The 18,740-nt window shown below is 31.0% G+C and overlaps 1 protein-coding gene across 1 annotated transcript in view; it reads left to right on the forward strand.

Annotated features, from left to right (window-relative positions):
* The first annotated feature begins 3,986 nt into the window (after positions 1-3,986).
* The window catches only part of LOC145311355 (transmembrane protein 145), a 28,644-nt gene continuing 13,890 nt past the window's right edge, over positions 3,987-18,740 (forward strand). Inside the window, exons 1-11 of the mRNA XM_080150543.1 lie at positions 3,987-4,040; positions 4,281-4,337; positions 6,741-6,854; positions 9,945-10,054; positions 10,681-10,758; positions 11,698-11,789; positions 12,104-12,146; positions 12,658-12,733; positions 14,728-14,809; positions 15,416-15,494; positions 15,985-16,054. Of these exons, the coding sequence (XP_080006669.1) occupies positions 3,996-4,040; positions 4,281-4,337; positions 6,741-6,854; positions 9,945-10,054; positions 10,681-10,758; positions 11,698-11,789; positions 12,104-12,146; positions 12,658-12,733; positions 14,728-14,809; positions 15,416-15,494; positions 15,985-16,054 (846 nt within the window). The 5' untranslated portion in view covers positions 3,987-3,995. The remainder of the gene's footprint in view (positions 4,041-4,280; positions 4,338-6,740; positions 6,855-9,944; positions 10,055-10,680; positions 10,759-11,697; positions 11,790-12,103; positions 12,147-12,657; positions 12,734-14,727; positions 14,810-15,415; positions 15,495-15,984; positions 16,055-18,740) is intronic.

An 18,740-nucleotide genomic window follows, 5' to 3' on the forward strand; every position in this document is an offset into this window, starting at 1 on the left:
AAACCGAAACCAGTACTAATGCAAAGATGTTTGCCCCTCGCATATAGAAGCTTTGTCAAAAATAAGGGGTTAGTGATAAATATATTATTTAAAGTTTAAGTTTAAGGTATTTTTCTCAGAGTCCTATATCTTCGGGGGGTTGCTTTAATGATCAGTTCAGACATTTATGCGATCTTACTAGCCGCATATACACATTTATGTAATATTCCAAAGTTCTAGATTGAAGGTCAAAATATTGAAAGAATAAGACAAAGAGGCAAAGTTGTGGTTCTATTGTCCACCCAAATAATTTCAATCTCAGGTATACAGATATACAGGGTGGACAGACATCTTGGGTGATTAATACACCACCACCCTAGATTTTGTAATCGAAACCCTGTAAATGTAAACCCTTTCTAAATCGCATAGTGGGGTGTCAAAACTTGCATGTCCACTCCGCAAACCCCCCTCCTGGTAAAATCCTGTGCTCGACTCTCTTTAGTAAATACTTGTCTTTTTTACTAATAATACAAATCAGTAATTCGTACTCATGAAATTTAAGAGTATAAGGTTTGTAATGACAAAGGTTGTGTGACTTTTATTTGTACTGTTATAATCTTTTTTGTCGCGCTCTTAAAGGGAGTTGCTGGCTTCTCCAACCCCAAATATTTACCAATTTTTTTTAAAACTAGCGGCTGCGCCCCTAGCTCTATATTGGTTGAGGTAGAAGAGAGCAGAAGAAATAGCCTAAAACAACCCAAAGACTTAAATGTAAAACTAAATTGGACTAAAACCATACTAGGACACATTTAAGCATCTCAAAAATGGAGAATTGATTCGGTTCAGTAGTTACTGAGATCCTAAGCTTCAGACAAAAAAAAACTTACTACTTTATATAATAGGATGAGCAAGAAAGAATTTAATATGGTGGGGATACTTTCTAGTGTTTATACATCGTACGGGATGGACAACTACTAGAATAAAACATTATATGAACCGCCAAAAACCAAAACTAGGTTTCCTGAAAATTGTATGTGTTTGGTTTAGCCGTATGTATTATCTTATTGGATATAAACATATAAATAAATAGCTTTTGTGCATCATCAGCATGCAATTTTATTGAAAGCTTTGTATTGGTAATAAAAGCATGAAAAAAATTCACTCTCCATGAGTCCATATAAAAAAATTATTTTAAATATTTTTGGATGTCCTTCCTATCTCTATGAATAAGAGATTTTGTCTCTGCGTGGGTAATTGCTTAACTTAGCTAACCTACCATACAATTAGCTTAAAAAAGGGTATTTTTTTCAAAAGATCTTTTTGAGGTCTAAATGCTATATAAGGAAAAGACCCTAAACGCTAGTTGCGTAGACTATCATGACCAAAAGGTTTAAATCAAAAGTGTATGAAAATGTTAAAGAAAGCAAATTATGTATTCAGTAAACCTTAGTAAGAACCACAGCAAATCATTAGAAATAAAACACTTAGAGCAGTCAAACCGTCATCATTAAGTAATAGATTGTTCTAATCTTGGCATAAATTGCATCAAAGTAATGATTTAAGATTTAGAACCCAAAACTCATTAATCAGTATATAAAAGTATAAAAGTCGAAACAATTGTAAGTAAATTTGTTAAAAACTGCTGAAATACAGGATATTGTTTAAGGACTTACTTACTTACATTTTTAGGACTTGATTATAGAGATACTTCGCTCATAATATTGTACCTAGGAATCAGTATTTCAAAAATCAGATCAATCGGATAATAATATCACTTCAAATTTGTTGTTCAAAAAGTTAAAAATCGACATGTTTAAAATGGACGTACGGACATTCTGGTATTTATTATAGAGTTGCTACGGTTTCTAAATTGTACCTAACTACTACAGGAATCACCATGCAAACTTTGAAATCAATGGGACAACCTAACATGACTAAATTAACGAAAAGAGCTATCCGTTCTGGGCGTACGTACAATCAGACGTACGGACGGACGGCCCGACCCTAATTATAGAAAAGATCCGCTTTTAAAAATAGAAAACATACATGAATATTCTTTATTTATATTTTATCTTTTTTTTATGTTTATGTGTGGTCATTAATAACTCGAATATAAAATAGTATCCATGGAAATACCATTACAGAAAGGGAAAGCTTTTCTACCTGAACCAAAATTCAAACGTCCTACAGTTCCACTGTATTACAAAACATTACTAGACCACCAGAGGTACAAAGTAATTTGTAATTCTCTGTAATGTAAGGAACCAGCTTATGGTTTATTCCCTCATTTTACACATGGGGAAAAAGTGGCCTTAGTTTTATCTGATTTTATTTATTAGTAACTTTACTATAAATAGTTATATTTATTCATTTAATAAATGCATTAATTGATAGTCTATTAAATAGTTATTAATTTTACTGTTGGAAAATATTATAAAAATGATTTTTTCTGTGATGTCAAGCATGATTTTTACATGTATGAAATTTTAGTAGGTATTAAGATAGTTTTAAATGAATTATTATATCTTTTAAAAGGTTTAGTTTAATCGATATAATCGCTTGTATGTTTTACCTTTGAAATTAGTAGATAAATATATAGATGTATAGAAACTAAGATCATATGCCATTTTCACTTTTTGGTTTCAAAGTCCCGCATGGTTAGAACACACAGAGTTTATTCTTTATAATAATATGTTAAAGGAAAGCCCTGTAAGGATATTGTCGCTTTAACCAAAATCACATAAACACTCGTTAAGTTTTTTTTGACAATGCAGTAGATGACAAATATTTGTAAGCTTAAACCTAAGCAGAGAATTAAGTACAATAATGATTGAAAGTAAGAATAGTTTATCTGCTTATGTCAAATCCCTGTGTTTTGCCTAACCTAAATGAAGCAATAAAAATATTATATATATTTCAGCCAAGAAATGAAAGATATAACCTGAAAATTGAGCAAAATGTTAAAAATGATGTGGGACTGCTTTTTGCTTCTCCTTTATGGAATCTCAAATCTGTCAATCGTTCAGGAAATTAAAATTTTCATAAACTCACAAATATAAGATAATAGTTATTTATCGCATCGTGTTATAGACAGCTTTCCGCGGAAATTAAAATGAGAAATTACAAGATAAAAACAATTTTGTTAGCCCCGATGGGTCGAAGGCCCAGGCTAACCAGGCTGGTATTAGTTTTATGATTTTATTTAAATATTCGTGGAAAATTTTCTTTAATACCATGTTGTACATGATTTTTCAGCATGGTGAAGAATCGGTTCTAATCCAGCGGATATTAATCGATTTTGAAGCTATACTAAAAATATTATATAATAGGATATAGGATGTTTGTTAGTACATATGTTAGAACAGTTGCTATGTTTATGAGATAATGTGATTTAAATAACTTTAAAATAACTTTAAAATTGGGAGGATTAAATTAAATGAATGATCCTTTTTTGCTGGAAATACGAGCAAGAAAAATAATAAAGTAAGAACGCATTACATAATTAGATTTACAACGTCTATAGTAGAAAACCAAGTGATTTCTAGATAAATTCTTTACTTTTGTATACGTTTAAGGTTAATATGAATTATTCATGATGTTGCGTCATTTAATGACATTTTAGACAAAAATACTTCTATAAAAGTACATGATAAATTATTAATTTGCCTGCCTTGGCTACATAGATTTTTAGTAATATACCCAAAAAATTAACAAAATGTAAATGACGAAATTAAAAGCAGATCAAGTTACTTTTAAGTTTTATCTGATAAAATCAATCAAACAAACATTGCATGATAACATAAAGATTATAAGCGAGTACTCCCCTAGAGGCCTCTAGGAGGACTTGAAGAAAAGGGAAAGGGCGAGCCTCTACATAATCAACTACTTCTTTTCACCCCCACTATAGATTCGACATCAGATGGCTCGATCCACAATACAATATGAATAAGTAAATGAGTAAAGACATTGCACAAAATTGAAATGAAAATTGACCTGCCAATGTCCAGGGAAAGTATATGGAAGGAGAATTGACAACAGGAGACAACTGGTCCTTTCTAGCGAGGAAATAAATCATTTAATTGTGTTCTTTTGGAGAACTTAAAAGAAATTGTTGACATGCTATTTTATAGACTAGTGGCTTCGTCCCTAATAGCATTAAAAATAGCCTTAAACCACACGGTAGATACTCTGCGCTTCTCTAAAATCTACTTTATCAGATAGATATTAAGAAGACGTTTACAGCATGTCTGTCAATGATATGTCAACAATAAATATATAATTTAGAATGATTTCATATCATCAGATTTTGTTTTCTATCCTTGGATGGCAAGTTCGAATATGATATTGAATACCCACAGGTAAAATTTTATCATATTTATACTTTAAACCTTTAATGGCTTTAACCAAGACAAAAAAAAGTAAATCCAAAAATTATTGATAGATACTGTATAAAATTGTATAAAGGTAAAATATGGCAGACATGTTTTTAAAAAAAAAAAATTCATCTACCTGGAACAAAAACCGGGTATAGTCCTTTCCACGACATCCCTCCATAAGGAGCGATTCTTCGTATTTTTCACAGTAGCTTTTCTCCTATTTCTAGCCCCTGCGGGGGGCTCTAACCCTGCGGGGCCAATTACCTAACCCTGTGGGGCAATCACCTAACACAATATAACCTAACCTAACCTAAAATAACCTATAAAAAGCCATTTTAAAGATACGAAGAATCGCTCCTTATGGAGGGATGTCGTGGAAAGGACTATACCCCAAAAACCTATTCTTTTTTTAATCGACCATCCTTTTTAAATTTTGATCTTAAAAGAAAAAGTAAAAAATTACTTTCTCTTGGTATATAGGGGTGATGGTACCCTCCCCTAAGATAGTTATGAACCTTTCTTGGACTAATAAGAAGTTTCACTGTAAAGCAAAATTATGTATTCTAGTGGTTAGTTAGATCTTGAGGTACAGACACACTGATACATAGACAGGCACACACCCTGTTACTTTTTTATTAGAATACCATAGTAAATATTTCATAATATGTTAGTTATACCTGTACTTGGTTGAAGGACAGGAAATAGAAGGAAATACATTCTCTACATAATACATATCCTTACATAAATCAACCAATAGAAAAAATTATCAAATTTTAAGAATTCATATTTCAGTAGCTAATTGGGTTACCTAATTATTCTGATAATACACGAGATTGGGCAATGGACCGAAAGATAAGCATGAGGAAATTCTACTATTTGCTGCGCCACAAGACTCCTTTATATAGGGGCACTGTAAAGAGATGACCGAGAAGGTTGAACCACTACCCTAACTTTTAGTTTTTAAAAAAGTAATTTTTATTCCATCATTCTTGTGTGTGTTCACATACCCTACCTAATGAAAAATATCCCATAAGACCCATAAGAACCTTAACAGAAGCCATATATCAGTCCAGCGGTCAACAAACAACTTTTTTATATTATGCTACATGTACTAATAAAGTCACACGCTTGGCATAGAAGCATGTGGTATATCTTGCACATTTCTGGGGTTTGTTGGATGTAATATGTCTTCTGCCGACAACTTTTGCATTTCAGCAAATTTGATATGGCTACTTTAAGTTTTAGCTGTAATTTCTTGCTACCTAAATATTTAGTTTGACATTATTGTAAACATCTCAAGTGTGGAGATTATTACAAACTGTCATCTCTTCTTGAATGTTTTTGTGTAAACTTAAAATGGTTAACTTTTAGTTTATTTTACCTTCTTTTTTTTATTGTAGACTAGCGGCTACGCTCCTAGAGGCCTCTAGGGGCACTTGAGGAGGGGGGAGTCGAATTTGTTAACCCAATTTCTTATTTTAGATTTTTTTTTTGGGGGGGGGGGGGATTTTACATTTTTTGGGGGGGTTGTGGTGTCCCACCCCCCAAGAAAATAGTTATAAACCTTCCTTGGACCTATGAAAAGCTACCCTGTTAAGGAGAACCCGATCGGTTTAGCGGTTAGTGAGATCCTACGGTACAAACATACAGACAAACATCCTATTACTTTATTACAAGGATTTCTATCGTAAGGGTTAAGTTACCCTCCCCCTAAAAGTTGAAAACCCTTCCCGCAACCAATATGAGTGAAATATAAGTTTAGCAGTAAGCGTGATCTTACGTTACACACAGATAGAGAGACTGATATCCTTTGCTTATGGACTCTTTTTCATTAAATACATTATTACTTCAACATTAAGGGAAAGGCATTCCTTATTATACTTTTAAAGTAGATTTAAAGTTGAATTTTTAGTCTGATACAATTTTCCGTGTTTCATGTCAATGCATTCCCACTACTGTAATCTATAATACAAAGTAGAACGATGTCTGTCTGTCTGTTTGTTTGTCTGTTTGTTTGTAGCGAAGGATCTCGCTAACCGCTCAACCGATCAGGTTCTCCTTTACAGGTTAGCTTCTCATAGGTCCCGGGAAGGTTTATAACTATTTTCTTGGGGGGTGGGACACCCCCAACCCTCCCAAAAAATGAAAAATACCCCCCCAAAAAAAAAAATTTTCTTTTTCTTTTTAAAACTAAAATATAAATAGTGGGGTCGACTACCCCCCCCCTCAAAAAAACAAAATTCCCCCCCCCAAAAAAAATTTGTTTTTGAAATTTTTCTTTTAAATCTAAAATACGAAAAATTGGTTTGATTAAACCTCTAGGGGCAAAGCCGATAGTAATCAATAATGTGCATCTGACATTTTTTAGCTGTGTTTTTTTATTAGGAGTTTTCTGTGCAAAAGTTGAACCTGTACTACGACACAGAATCCCAGTGGCCGCTGGTGTATGGACCTAAATCAAGTCTAACTACATGCAGGGAGAAAGAGTCAGTTTTACAGGTTTTAATTTTTATCTTATTCTTAATATAGAAACTTTTCTATATGGAAAGGTCTGTGTTGCTATCCGTAAGTGTCCGACATATTTAATTTAACCTATTAAATTGATATTTGAAATTTTTATTTTTAAGAAAGTTAATAATTGTTATGATTTATAATACTTTATATAATTAAAATATGTATGAAAATTCCAAAGTAACTGAAACTTACTTTTTTATTGTAGGAACTATTTTACTTTTTTATTTCGCAATTGATTAGATAATTTTATTGTTCATCATGAAAAATTCATTTGTATGAAATCACAATTTAGTTACGGAATTAATTATTATAGAACAACTGCGCAGTATCTAATATATTATATATTATCTAAAGTTAATAGAATTGTAAACTACTAAACAGGGATGTGCATATTTGGAGCGAGTGTCGGCACCCATTCAAAAATAGGAAAGTATGTTGACACCCATATGACAAAATGTGGGTGTGTTGAATCCCCAAATGACAAATGTGGGTGTGTTTACACCCCCGGTGGCAAAATGAAGGTGTGTTTACACCCCCGTGACAAAATGAAGGTATATTGACACCCTCATGACAAAAATGAAGGTATATTGGCACCTCCATGATAATAAGAGGATGACAAAATAAGGATGTGGTAAAACCACCATGATGAAATAAAGGTGGTGTTGTTGCCCTTATTACAAAATTTTGGTGTTTGACACCTATATAAAAAATGAAGGTGTGTTGAAACCCCAATAATAATATGAGGGGGTATTCTGTGATAAGACTAGTTAAACGGTGTCAGTATTATTAGTAGTAATGTTTTCATATTGCTCATAGTTTATAACTCTCTGAACTTAATTTGGCGCCCTTCCCTCCCCTTTATTATCATCTAAATGTGTTTCTCTAGAATTGTTTGTGAGCTACCAAAAGATATTCCTGTGTACGCGCCTGCAACTAAACATCATATAAGATGAGCTCCAAATGGATTTCCTATTCTAGCCCTAGTTTCCTAAAGTGTACAGCAGATAACCCAATTATTGCAGACCCTATTTTCAGCTACTCCGGAAATTTGTGAAAACAAAGCGATTTATACATTATACATTCAAAATTTTAATGTTTAAAATTTTAATTTTTTTTTTGGAAGTTTGAAGCTTTTTTAGCTAATAGCAAATTTCGAGATAGGACGCGGACGCTAGGTACACTTTCGGAAACTAAATTAGAGTTCATCTCATATAAACATAATATGGAACAACAAAGAGAAATTTAAATGATGACTCAAAATCAGATTTTAAATTTGTTTAAATCCTGGTATAATTGACATTGGGTTTTTACACAGAATAAAATAGAATACCATACAAAGTCCAATGTTTTTGATGACATCGTCGATGTAAACTTATTTAGTGTTGATATCGTTTTTTTTCTGTATCCGACTGTAATTCTGGGCTACATACTGTTTCTTTTTCGTTTCAGCCTCCTAAATCATGAAAATAAATTTAGTTTACATATTTTTACGGTACAAATCTTATCTACAAGAATTAAGTTTTAACTTGTACGTTCTTCTGAAAAATTTCTTGTTTCTTCTTTAGAATCATAAAAAACTATGATATTTTGCTATTCATGATCAAATTTTACTAAACAAACAAAAAAAAAATTTTATGATGAAACAAATAATGTAATGAGAAAACATACTCTAGCGGCAATTTCGTAATCTATAATTTTTACGTTTAGTACATTTTTGTTAATGTCTTTAAAAAAATTAATTGTTTTTTTATGTGAATTTTTGTTATCAAAAAACAAATTCGTTTTATATTAACCTTAAAAATCCTCCAAAATACATTTTAAGTTTCCATTGAACTTGAATAGTTGATCTGAAATACGAGGATGGTATAATGGATTGAAGTATTAATAATTGACCATAAGTTTTCACTTTAAAAACAAAATGTTTAGAAATATATATATGAATGTCAAAATTTTTTTGGGAATTTTACTAAATAAAAAACAGCTAAATCTATAAAAAAATGTTAGGTTGTAAACTTATAATCAAAGGCAACATGCATTTTTTGCATTCCTGTGTTAAAATCATTTTCAATCTCGATTCCCTATACATAGTTTTAAAATCAGCTGAGTTAGAAGCTAAGAAGTCGTATGGGAGACAATTATATAGATCAATAAATCCATACCCATATTCCTGATGAAATAGGAAACTATTTAACTAGCTGACATACAGGAAAATACACCAATTAAACTTTTCATGTTGTAACTTTACTCAAAATTGTATTATAATAATGGATGTAGATTTAATATACGTGGATATTATGACTGGAGAATAAATGTCGTAAATTTAGGTTGCAATTTCCCCTCACATTTATTGGTCGGGCTGTTTATCCAATAGGAATGGAGGGGATAGTGTACAGAAGGGGGATGGGGGAGATAGTTATTTTAGCAGAGTTTACTTTTTATAGAACATGAAAATCTGGTGCAGTGTAAGATCCAAGTAATAATAAATTTATTAGTAGTAGTATTAGAATTTAATAATTCAATTTCTTAATTTAAAAAATTTTAAAAATAAAAAAAATATTTTTTGGGGGGGGGGATTTTTCATTTTTTGGGGGGGTTGGGGGTGTCCCACCTCCCAAGAAAATAGTTATAAACCTTCCCGGGACCTTTGAGAAGCTACCCTGTTAAGGAGAACCCGATCGGTTCAGCGGTTAGCGAGATCCTTCGGTACAAACATACAAACATACAAACACACAAACACACAGACAAACACACAAACATCCTGTTACTTTATTATGAGGATGAAAATCTGGTGTAAGATCCAAGTAATAATAAATTTATTATTATTGGTATTATAGCGTAGCTACATTACAACTATGGAATGTCTGTTTGTTAATTAGAAAAGTAGGTTATCAAGAAATTTAATTTTCTTTACTAATTGATTAAAACCGCTAAAAAGATAAATTGGTTAGAGTTAATTGAGATATCAAACTTAATTTAAATTTCCTTATTTATGATTTTAAAATTTAAGGAAAATATAACTAAACTTGTCTCGCGGCTCACATAAGACATAAGAGTTATTTAATTATCATATTTTAGGTTGAAAACAATCAGTTTATAAACTTGACATCAGACGTCATCTACTCTGGATGTCGACAATTCACAGTCAGAAATGAAAACAAGACGTTCTACAGATGTAGGGGGTCGAGGTAGTCTTTTCTATGATAATATGGGACCAAAATTTAGATCTAGCAACCAAAAAATCTCCATCAAATCTGATTCAATTGGAACGAAATTGAAAAAGTGACCTTTTTATCCATTTTTAGTTCAAGTTCAACAAATATGTAAAGTTTCAAAACAATGAGATACTTCTATCATGCATACATTTCCTGATGTAGTGACTGCTCATTTTTGCCATTCATTTTTAAGAGATTTTAAATTATATAGATACAGAATTTCTCCTTGTTTTCTCTAATTTAAAAGTTTTCTAATTATTAGGTTACATAGTTGTAAACTAACTTTTTACAATATTTTCTTCACGAACTTCAATTTTCAAAGGAAAATCTTATTTGCATTAATGACGTTTAAGTGTTCTTTTTTCATGAAATTAAGATTTTTTCACAGTTTTAATAATCAAACATAAATAATGAATGCTGAAACAATTTTTCTTCAAATTATATATGCGATTATGCTGTAATTTACTTTTAAGTATATAAATTATATTCTGCTTCTTTAAGTCATTGTAAAACTAGTGATTCTGTTTTGAGCAAAGCAACTTTGCTACACAGAAAATATGTATGTCCAACATTTTGAAAATAATATGTGTGTTTTTTAGAAACTTTAAGACTGCTCGCGAAAGATGGTGGTTCATAGCTATTTCAAATTGTCAATCCACCAATGGTCTTAGCCTGAGGTAACAATTTGAAATTTTAGTAGCGAAGATGCTCATCAAGCTAGCTGTGTTTCTTATTCAGTCGGTCTAACAGTAACGCTCAAGTTAAATACATTTCCATTTTATCTTTTTTGCTCCTTTCAAATATTCTCAATTTACAATCACACAACTAAATCAGCTAGTGTAAGTTTTTGTCGTAATCTTTCTTATTTCTTATTCAAAATATTTGTTATATTTGTATAGTATATAGTTTACATAAGTAAAATATAATTCGTAAACATATCTAAAATAAAGTATACTGACCTGTACTTCAAAGAGATACTGTTTTACCCATATTTTTCAATGTTTCTATATTCTATAAAAAAAATATTGTGAATCATTGCACGTGTAGAAACCTACTTTGCTTTCAAGTTTGATGGCTCGCTTAGATTCTCCTTAATTGTATTGGTCCTGGCAAGGTTTTAAACTATACCTCGGGGGGTTGTACTACTCTCTTACAAAACATATGTTCCCAAGAAAAGAAAAATCTTTTGAGAAAAAAAATCTTTTTTATTTATTTATTAAGTATTATTATTGGGTAAAATATATATGTGGTTTCTTCATGCTTCTTTATGTACATCGACATTCTGTTCCTCATTTAGAAATATTGTATTCAAAAATGAAAATTAACTCAAAATATTCAGATAGCACGAGAGAAAGAGAGATGTGCTTCATAAATACATTAAACTGTTTTTGAAGCAATTTTGACAGGAAAGACACATAAACATTTAGCCAAATGGACCTAATGAATAAATAAAAGAAATTCAAATTTAAAATCCTATTAAAAATTTATGTGGGTTATTATTCTTTTAAATACTCTGTAGAATAATTCTACAGGTGTCAGAGTATATTTTTGATACCCCTTTCAAAAATAATGTATGAAATAATTTTCATGAAAATGTTGACAAACACGTTTTTCAGATACCGTCTGTGGTTGACGAACGGGCACCCACAAGATTATTTCCATTATCATTTTTCAGCTGATGAATTCTATATTCTTCCAATATTATTAGGTAAACAAATATTACAACAGGGCAGATAAATTCCTTATTCTCAGGGGGAAGGGGGCATTGGACTGTATTACACTTATACCCAAAGTTTTATCTTATTCGTTAGCTCAAAAAATTTAGGAACTATTATTGAATTAAATTGGTTGACTCAGAACTAGTAGTTTCCAAACTTTAACACCAATAATTAAATCAGCATATAGTGCAATTATATATGACCATTGGGGATATTTATTTATTTATCGTCGATTGTCTTATGCCCTAAGCTCCCTGATTAAAAATTAGATATGAACGAGTATTTAATAATATGTATATTTAAGGTTACGGGTTTATCAATCTTCTTCTCCTATTTGGTGCAGTAAGGTAATAACATTTTTTGAACAAGAAAATGGAGTGGACAAACCCGAAATATAGTCTAGCTTCGCTCCACATAAACATGTTTTCCATGTAAAAATTTCCTCATGTAAAATCTAAGTTATTTAACTGTTGTAAAAAGTTTAGTTCAGTATTCCAACCCCCCAAAATATATAACGAGAGGAATCCGCCATGTATACTGTTTAACCTACCGTAACTATTATCTATTTTTAGCCAATGTAACCTACCCTAAATTATGTGCAAATAATATTGATTTAGTATTGCGCCTAACTAAATGAATATAATTATGATATTACAATTGAAAGTTGTTTGAGGATGCACTATGGTGAACCATGTTTTTTTCGAATTAGGTCACCTCTGTGATCGTCTTATGCTATTTTTATAGATTTTTAAAATACTCTTGAAAATAGTTATTTTAAAGATAATATTTATATGTACCAAAAGGTATGTTTATGTTGTTTTTGTTTTTTTTCTAATATTTTTTTTATAATCTTTTTAGGACTGCAATGCATTTGAAAAGCCGCCAGTTGTATCATGTGACTTACAAAATGTTCCTTTGCTCTGTTTTATTACAGGTAAACTTTATAGTTTTGAGATGCTGCGCTAATAATATGTAGAATTGCAATTTTAAAAAAAAAACTGGAAGACATAAAATTCAAATGTGCTGAAAGTAAAGGGGCGGGGGTTACTAAGATATCATTAGCTAAGGTACTCTTTAATTCACATTGTCAGGAACTCCGTAAAGATTTTGGGGAAATGTGATTTTCCCTGCTCATATTTAATTAAGATAGACTGATGTTTATTGCGAGGATATCCTAAGAGCATACAACTTATTTGGACGATCGTTTTAACTTATATGTATATGATTTTATAAAGATTTGGTGATTTTCTAAAAGTTACCGAATTATCTCTCACTCTCTACCTCTAAACATCTATTCTATAACTCACTTAATCCGTTTGGCCTCGCTATATATAGATGTTCTCAATATCTAAATTTGTTTAATTACTATTATTAATTATTACTAATTATTTTCTTAGATAAACAATTACACCATAAAATTCATATCTATAAATTAAACTCCTAATTTGGAGATAAAGTTTCTTCCAAATATTTGTTGACCAAAGTTCAACGTCTCCTTCCTCCTTGATAAAAATCATTTTGAAAGTATGTTTTGAAAAATTAGAAAAGTTTATAAAAGATATATAAAAGATATAAAATCAGCTATCCAAATAATCCCTAATTAATTTACAATTGCTGCCCAAAAAGACCCAATATTTTGTCATAAAAATATATCATGAACATAATTGTCTCTTTTTTAGTTAATTTTCCTATTCTTCCAGCTAAAAAAATATCAGTATGTGAGACACATAAATGAATCCTGATATAATTTATCAGTGATATTTATTATTATTATAGCACAATAATATTCACTTCATGGTGTTCCCTGTCATCAATATTAAATCACAGATAGCAAACCCTTAGATTACACATTCTTTTCATGAAGTCTCAACTGCAATTAGACCAGTTGTTTTTGTTATGGGTCCTGATTTCCCTACGTATAATTGGTTGTAGCAAAAACAGTATTAACGTCCTAGGTTATGACGAGGTTTGGAAAGGAGACATAGAACTTTCACAATAAATTCAATTAAGTAACAATATATTTGGTATGTCTTTACATGGCTTAGATAGATTTAGATAATAACTATGAACAACTGCTAAAGTCTGCATTAATATAAAAAAAACTGTTTTTTTGTATATATAATTGAAAACCTAATATTCACGACAAATCATCTAAAAAAATGATTATTTATACACAGAATAGATTACAAGGGCATGCACAGAACTTTTTAGAAAACATAGGTTTGGTTAAGTCCACTTGTGCCTTTGACTAATATGATGCTTCCCTAAAGGGACATCCATATTAGAACTAGATTCGTTTTTGTGGCTATATCTTTTGAGTGGTTGGGAACCAAGAGTTTAAAGCCAGGGCTAAATTTTAAAATAATAACTCTATTCAATCCACCCGTTTATAAGATCCTACTGAATACAAGGACAAACATACACCCAGCTACTTTAGTTTAAATAATATTTTTTCCCTTACCATTTACGTCTTTTTATTATTATGTGCATTAGTGAGAAAATTGTTTCCTAATGTAAAAAGATAGAAAAAGAATACATATAAACAAGAATGACAACAGCCAATGATTGGAAGAGCAACTTTTCTGGTTTTTTTACGACTTTGCAATATTAATAATTTTTGTGTTCTGACAAATATTTTGTCAAAATGTAAAAAAAGATAGGATTAGAAGGCATACAAAGTAGCAAGAAAATAATATAAATAGAAGGAACGCATAGCCTCGTGTCTGATTAATTACCCCTTTGATGGTCAGGGACTGCGGCCTTCCAGGGCCAGCAAATCAGTAATGTATCCCATAATCTTGCATTTGACTAACTGTGGACAAATGTCTATAATTCATAGAAGTAAGATAATAGATCTAGCTAAAACAGTATACAAGAGCGTCTGTATATCTCTTTTTATGGAAATATTTAACTTAAATTTCTTTTTAGGGATTTGGAATATTTTTGTTGACTTTGGCCTACATGACGTATGGTTTTAACGGACATGGAATGCCAAGCGGAAAGCTACTAGGTTACATGTTTTAACTTTGTATTGTATAGACTATCCATTTATCACGATGATAAAGTAAGTTAAACAAAAGGACTGTAACTTTACGCGTAATCAAAATTCATGAATGGCAAATATATTTAAATAAATTCTTTTTAAATAATTCATGTGCTTCAGTTAAAAAGTGTTATATAATATATACTACTAGCGGCTACGCCCCTAGAGGCCTCTAGGGGCACTTGAGGAGGGAAGAGTCGAATTTGATAACCCATTTCATATTTTAGATTTTTAAAAAATTTAAATATTTTGGGCGGTGAAATTTTTTTTTTTTTTGGGGGGGTATTTTTCATTTTTGGTGGGTGTCCCACCCCCTAAGAAAATAGTTATAAACCTTCCCGGGACCTATGAAAAGTTACCCTGTTAAAGAGAACCCGATCGGTTCAGCGGTTAGCGAGATCCTTCGGGAAACACAGACACACAGACAAACAAACAGACAAACATCCTGTTACTTTAGTATAAGGATACACTGTGCTTTTTAAAGAAAACCTTTTAAATGCTTATTTGGACTACTTGGAATTATCAATTGATTTTCAACATATGACTCAAAACATGATTTAATCTGTAATTTAGGAAGAATATTAGAATCAGCGTCTGAGATTGTTTTTATGCTTCTTTTAATTGTAATAGCCAAGGGATATACAGTAACAAGGTACGTTCATTTCTTTGTCAATTATAGAGAAACTGCTCTTTAGTTCATTTTAGCAATAAATTGTTTAAACTTAAATTAAGACTTGCAATTGGCATTTTTAATTACCTAAAAATTAAGTTACTATATAAACTACATGATAGATCAATTTTGGCGTAACTTTGATTTTAATGAAATCCTACAAAAGTTAGGTATCTATTTGCTGATTAATTGTTAAACCTGTATGGTAAAGGTATTTTAGATTAAGTGCACTTTCTTACGAACACAGTAATAGTGTCTGACTGATTATGACGTAACAAAAAAAATTAGCCAATGAGAGGCCGTTATTGACCAATGGTAAAATTTATAGTGGCCTCTCATTGGCTAATTTTTTTGTTACGTCATAATCAGTCAGACACTATTACAGTGTTCCTTTCTTACTTTTAGATGATTATTTAGGCTTAATTTAATAAAACTTTATATTCTTGAAAAAATAAAATCATGATTTCTTTAGAGCACGGCTTCGAACCTGGAGTTCGATCAAAGTGACTGTCTTCATATGTGCTTATATTCTTTGCTATAAGGTAAGATTTCCCTGTAAAAAAATATGTAGTAAGTATTGATGCCTATTATCAACTTAAATATCTGTTTTGAATGTTTATTAAATATTTAATATTTCGGATCATGGAAAGAAAACAAAGTCATTCCTTAATTAGGACAGAAGTCACCTTCCTAGGAAGGACATAAGTAGCCTTCCTTAAGTGAGAATTTGTTAGATGAAGGGCATAAATTGCCTCCCTTAACAAAGATTTTGCAAGATTGAGGACATAAGTAGCCTCCCTTCACCTAACAAAACCTAACTTTTTGGTCCTTCACATAGCAAAATCTAAAATCTTGCATAAAATTGGTTTTTGGTCCATCACATAGCAAAATATTGCAAAACTTAGCTTTTCTGTCCTTATTATAGCAAAATATTGCAAAACATAGCTTTTTGGTCCTTCACATAGCAAAATCTTGCATAAAATAGCTTTTTGGTCCATCACATAGCAAAACATTGCAAAACTTAGCTTTTCTGTCCTTCACATAGCAAATTCTTGCAAAACATAGCAAATTCTTGTAAAACATAGCAAAATCTTGCAAAACATAGCAAATTCTTGGAAAACTTTGCTATTCTGTCCTTCACATAGCAAATTCTTGCAAAACATAGCAAATTCTTGCAAAACATAGCAAATTCTTGCAAAACATAGCAAATTCTTGCAAAACTTAGCAAATTCTTGCAAAACATAGCAAATTCTTGCAAAACATAGCAAATTCTTGCAAAACATAGCAAATTCTTGGTAAACTTAGCTTTTCTGTCCTTCACATAGCAAATTCTTGCAAAACATAGCAAATTCTTGCAAAACATAGCAAATTCTTGCAAAACATAGCAAATTCTTGCAAAACATAGCAAATTCTTGCAAAACATAGCAAATTCTTGCAAAACATAGCAAATTCTTGCAAAACATAGCAAATTCTTGCAAAACATAGCAAATTATTGCATAACATAGCAAATTCTTGCAAAACATAGCATTTATGTCCTTTACATAGCTAAATCTTTCAAAATGCAGCTTTTCTGTCCTAAACATAGCTAAATGTTGCAAAATGTAGCATATTCTTGCTATTTAGACCACCCATTCCTGGGTTCTTAAGCTTCAAACAAGAAAACCTTACTGTTTGGTTATTGAATTGATAGGATTTCAGAACAATGATATTAATTTTGATGTTTTATAACTCTGAATTTTTTCATCCATTTAAAATAGCCAGCTTTTTGTTAATAAATGTGAATACTAAAAATGCTTTTAAATTTAATGATCTACTAGCTGCTCTGCCCCTAGAGACCTTTTTTTTTGGGGGGGGGGGGGTTGGTTAATTTTTACTAGGGGTGAATTCTCCTGGGAGGGTGGTACCTATACCTATAACCTAACCCAGAACTAATAAGAAGCTAAACTAAGTACAGAACCCTATAAGTTCAGAAGTTAACGAGATATACATACAGATAGACAGACACAGATCCTGTTACTTTTATTATAAGGATAGTAAAATATATGTTCTTGTGTAAAAGCTAGCTTTTCAAAATAAGAAGAAAAAACTTGACACATCATGCCGTCCGCCGCTGTCGCGAAGTATGGTCTATGAAGATTAGAGTGGGTTAATTTTCAAAGTTTTTTAAAATTTTTGATTCATCACAATGGATTTATTATTACTTGGATCTTACACGAGATTTGCATGTTCTATAATAAAGTGAACTCTCTAGTGGGCTAAAATAACGATCTCCCCCACCCAATTCTTTTAACCTATTCCCTCTTCTCTTACTGGATAAATGGTACACAAAATAAAATCGAAGAGAAATTGCAACCAAAATTTTCTCCTGTTATGATATCAACGTGAATCAATACAGAACTTAGCAACTTAATTTGGCGACAACTTTTCTATGTAATTCTATGTCAATAAGATAGCGTGCTTATCAATTCCAAAATTGAGCCATCCTTATGACTTTTGACCCAACACGACCTGGGGTTGGTTAATTACCAATACTAAAATCTAATCACACAAAGTTTTGAAATTAAGAAATATTCTAATTTATTTTTTTGGTATTAATTAATATGAATACTAAGAAAATTTATAATCCCTTATAACTTTTCAACATATATATTTAATTGTAAAAAATTCCGAAAATTAACATTTCTTTAGCTCTGTTATTGGTCATCCCCCCATATAGTATTATAATGTCCATTTCGCAAAACGTACTATTTACAGGGATCTAAAGGGATAAGACAATTGCCGATAAGTTGATGTAAATCCTCAATGATTAAACACAAAATCATCCCTTCTGTAAGTTATAATTAGTGGTTGAATCGTTTACTATTAACAGGGATCTAAAATGATATTCAATTGCCAATAAGTTGATGTAAATCCTCAATGATTAAACATAAAGTTATCCCTTCTATGAGTTATGATTAGTGTTTGAATCGTTAATGGACAAGACACTCATTTTAATGTACCAACCAATAAAAATTCAATTATATTTCCCTAAGATTAAGCCAACGAATAAGAAAACGTTACTATAAAACTTTGGAGACCTTTGTAATAAGCAGCTCAATGTACACTCATTCCTTGGATTATTACACAGTACCCAAAGTTTTATCTTAACAATTTCTCATTTATGGGCTCAACATTTTGGAGACTTTTTATTTAATTAATTATGTAAATTGATTTATCATCCATTGTGTT

Source organism: Acartia tonsa, chromosome 2, assembly GCF_053477335.1.
Source record: "Acartia tonsa isolate MP-2025a chromosome 2, ASM5347733v1, whole genome shotgun sequence".
NCBI lineage: Eukaryota > Metazoa > Arthropoda > Copepoda > Calanoida > Acartiidae > Acartia > Acartia tonsa.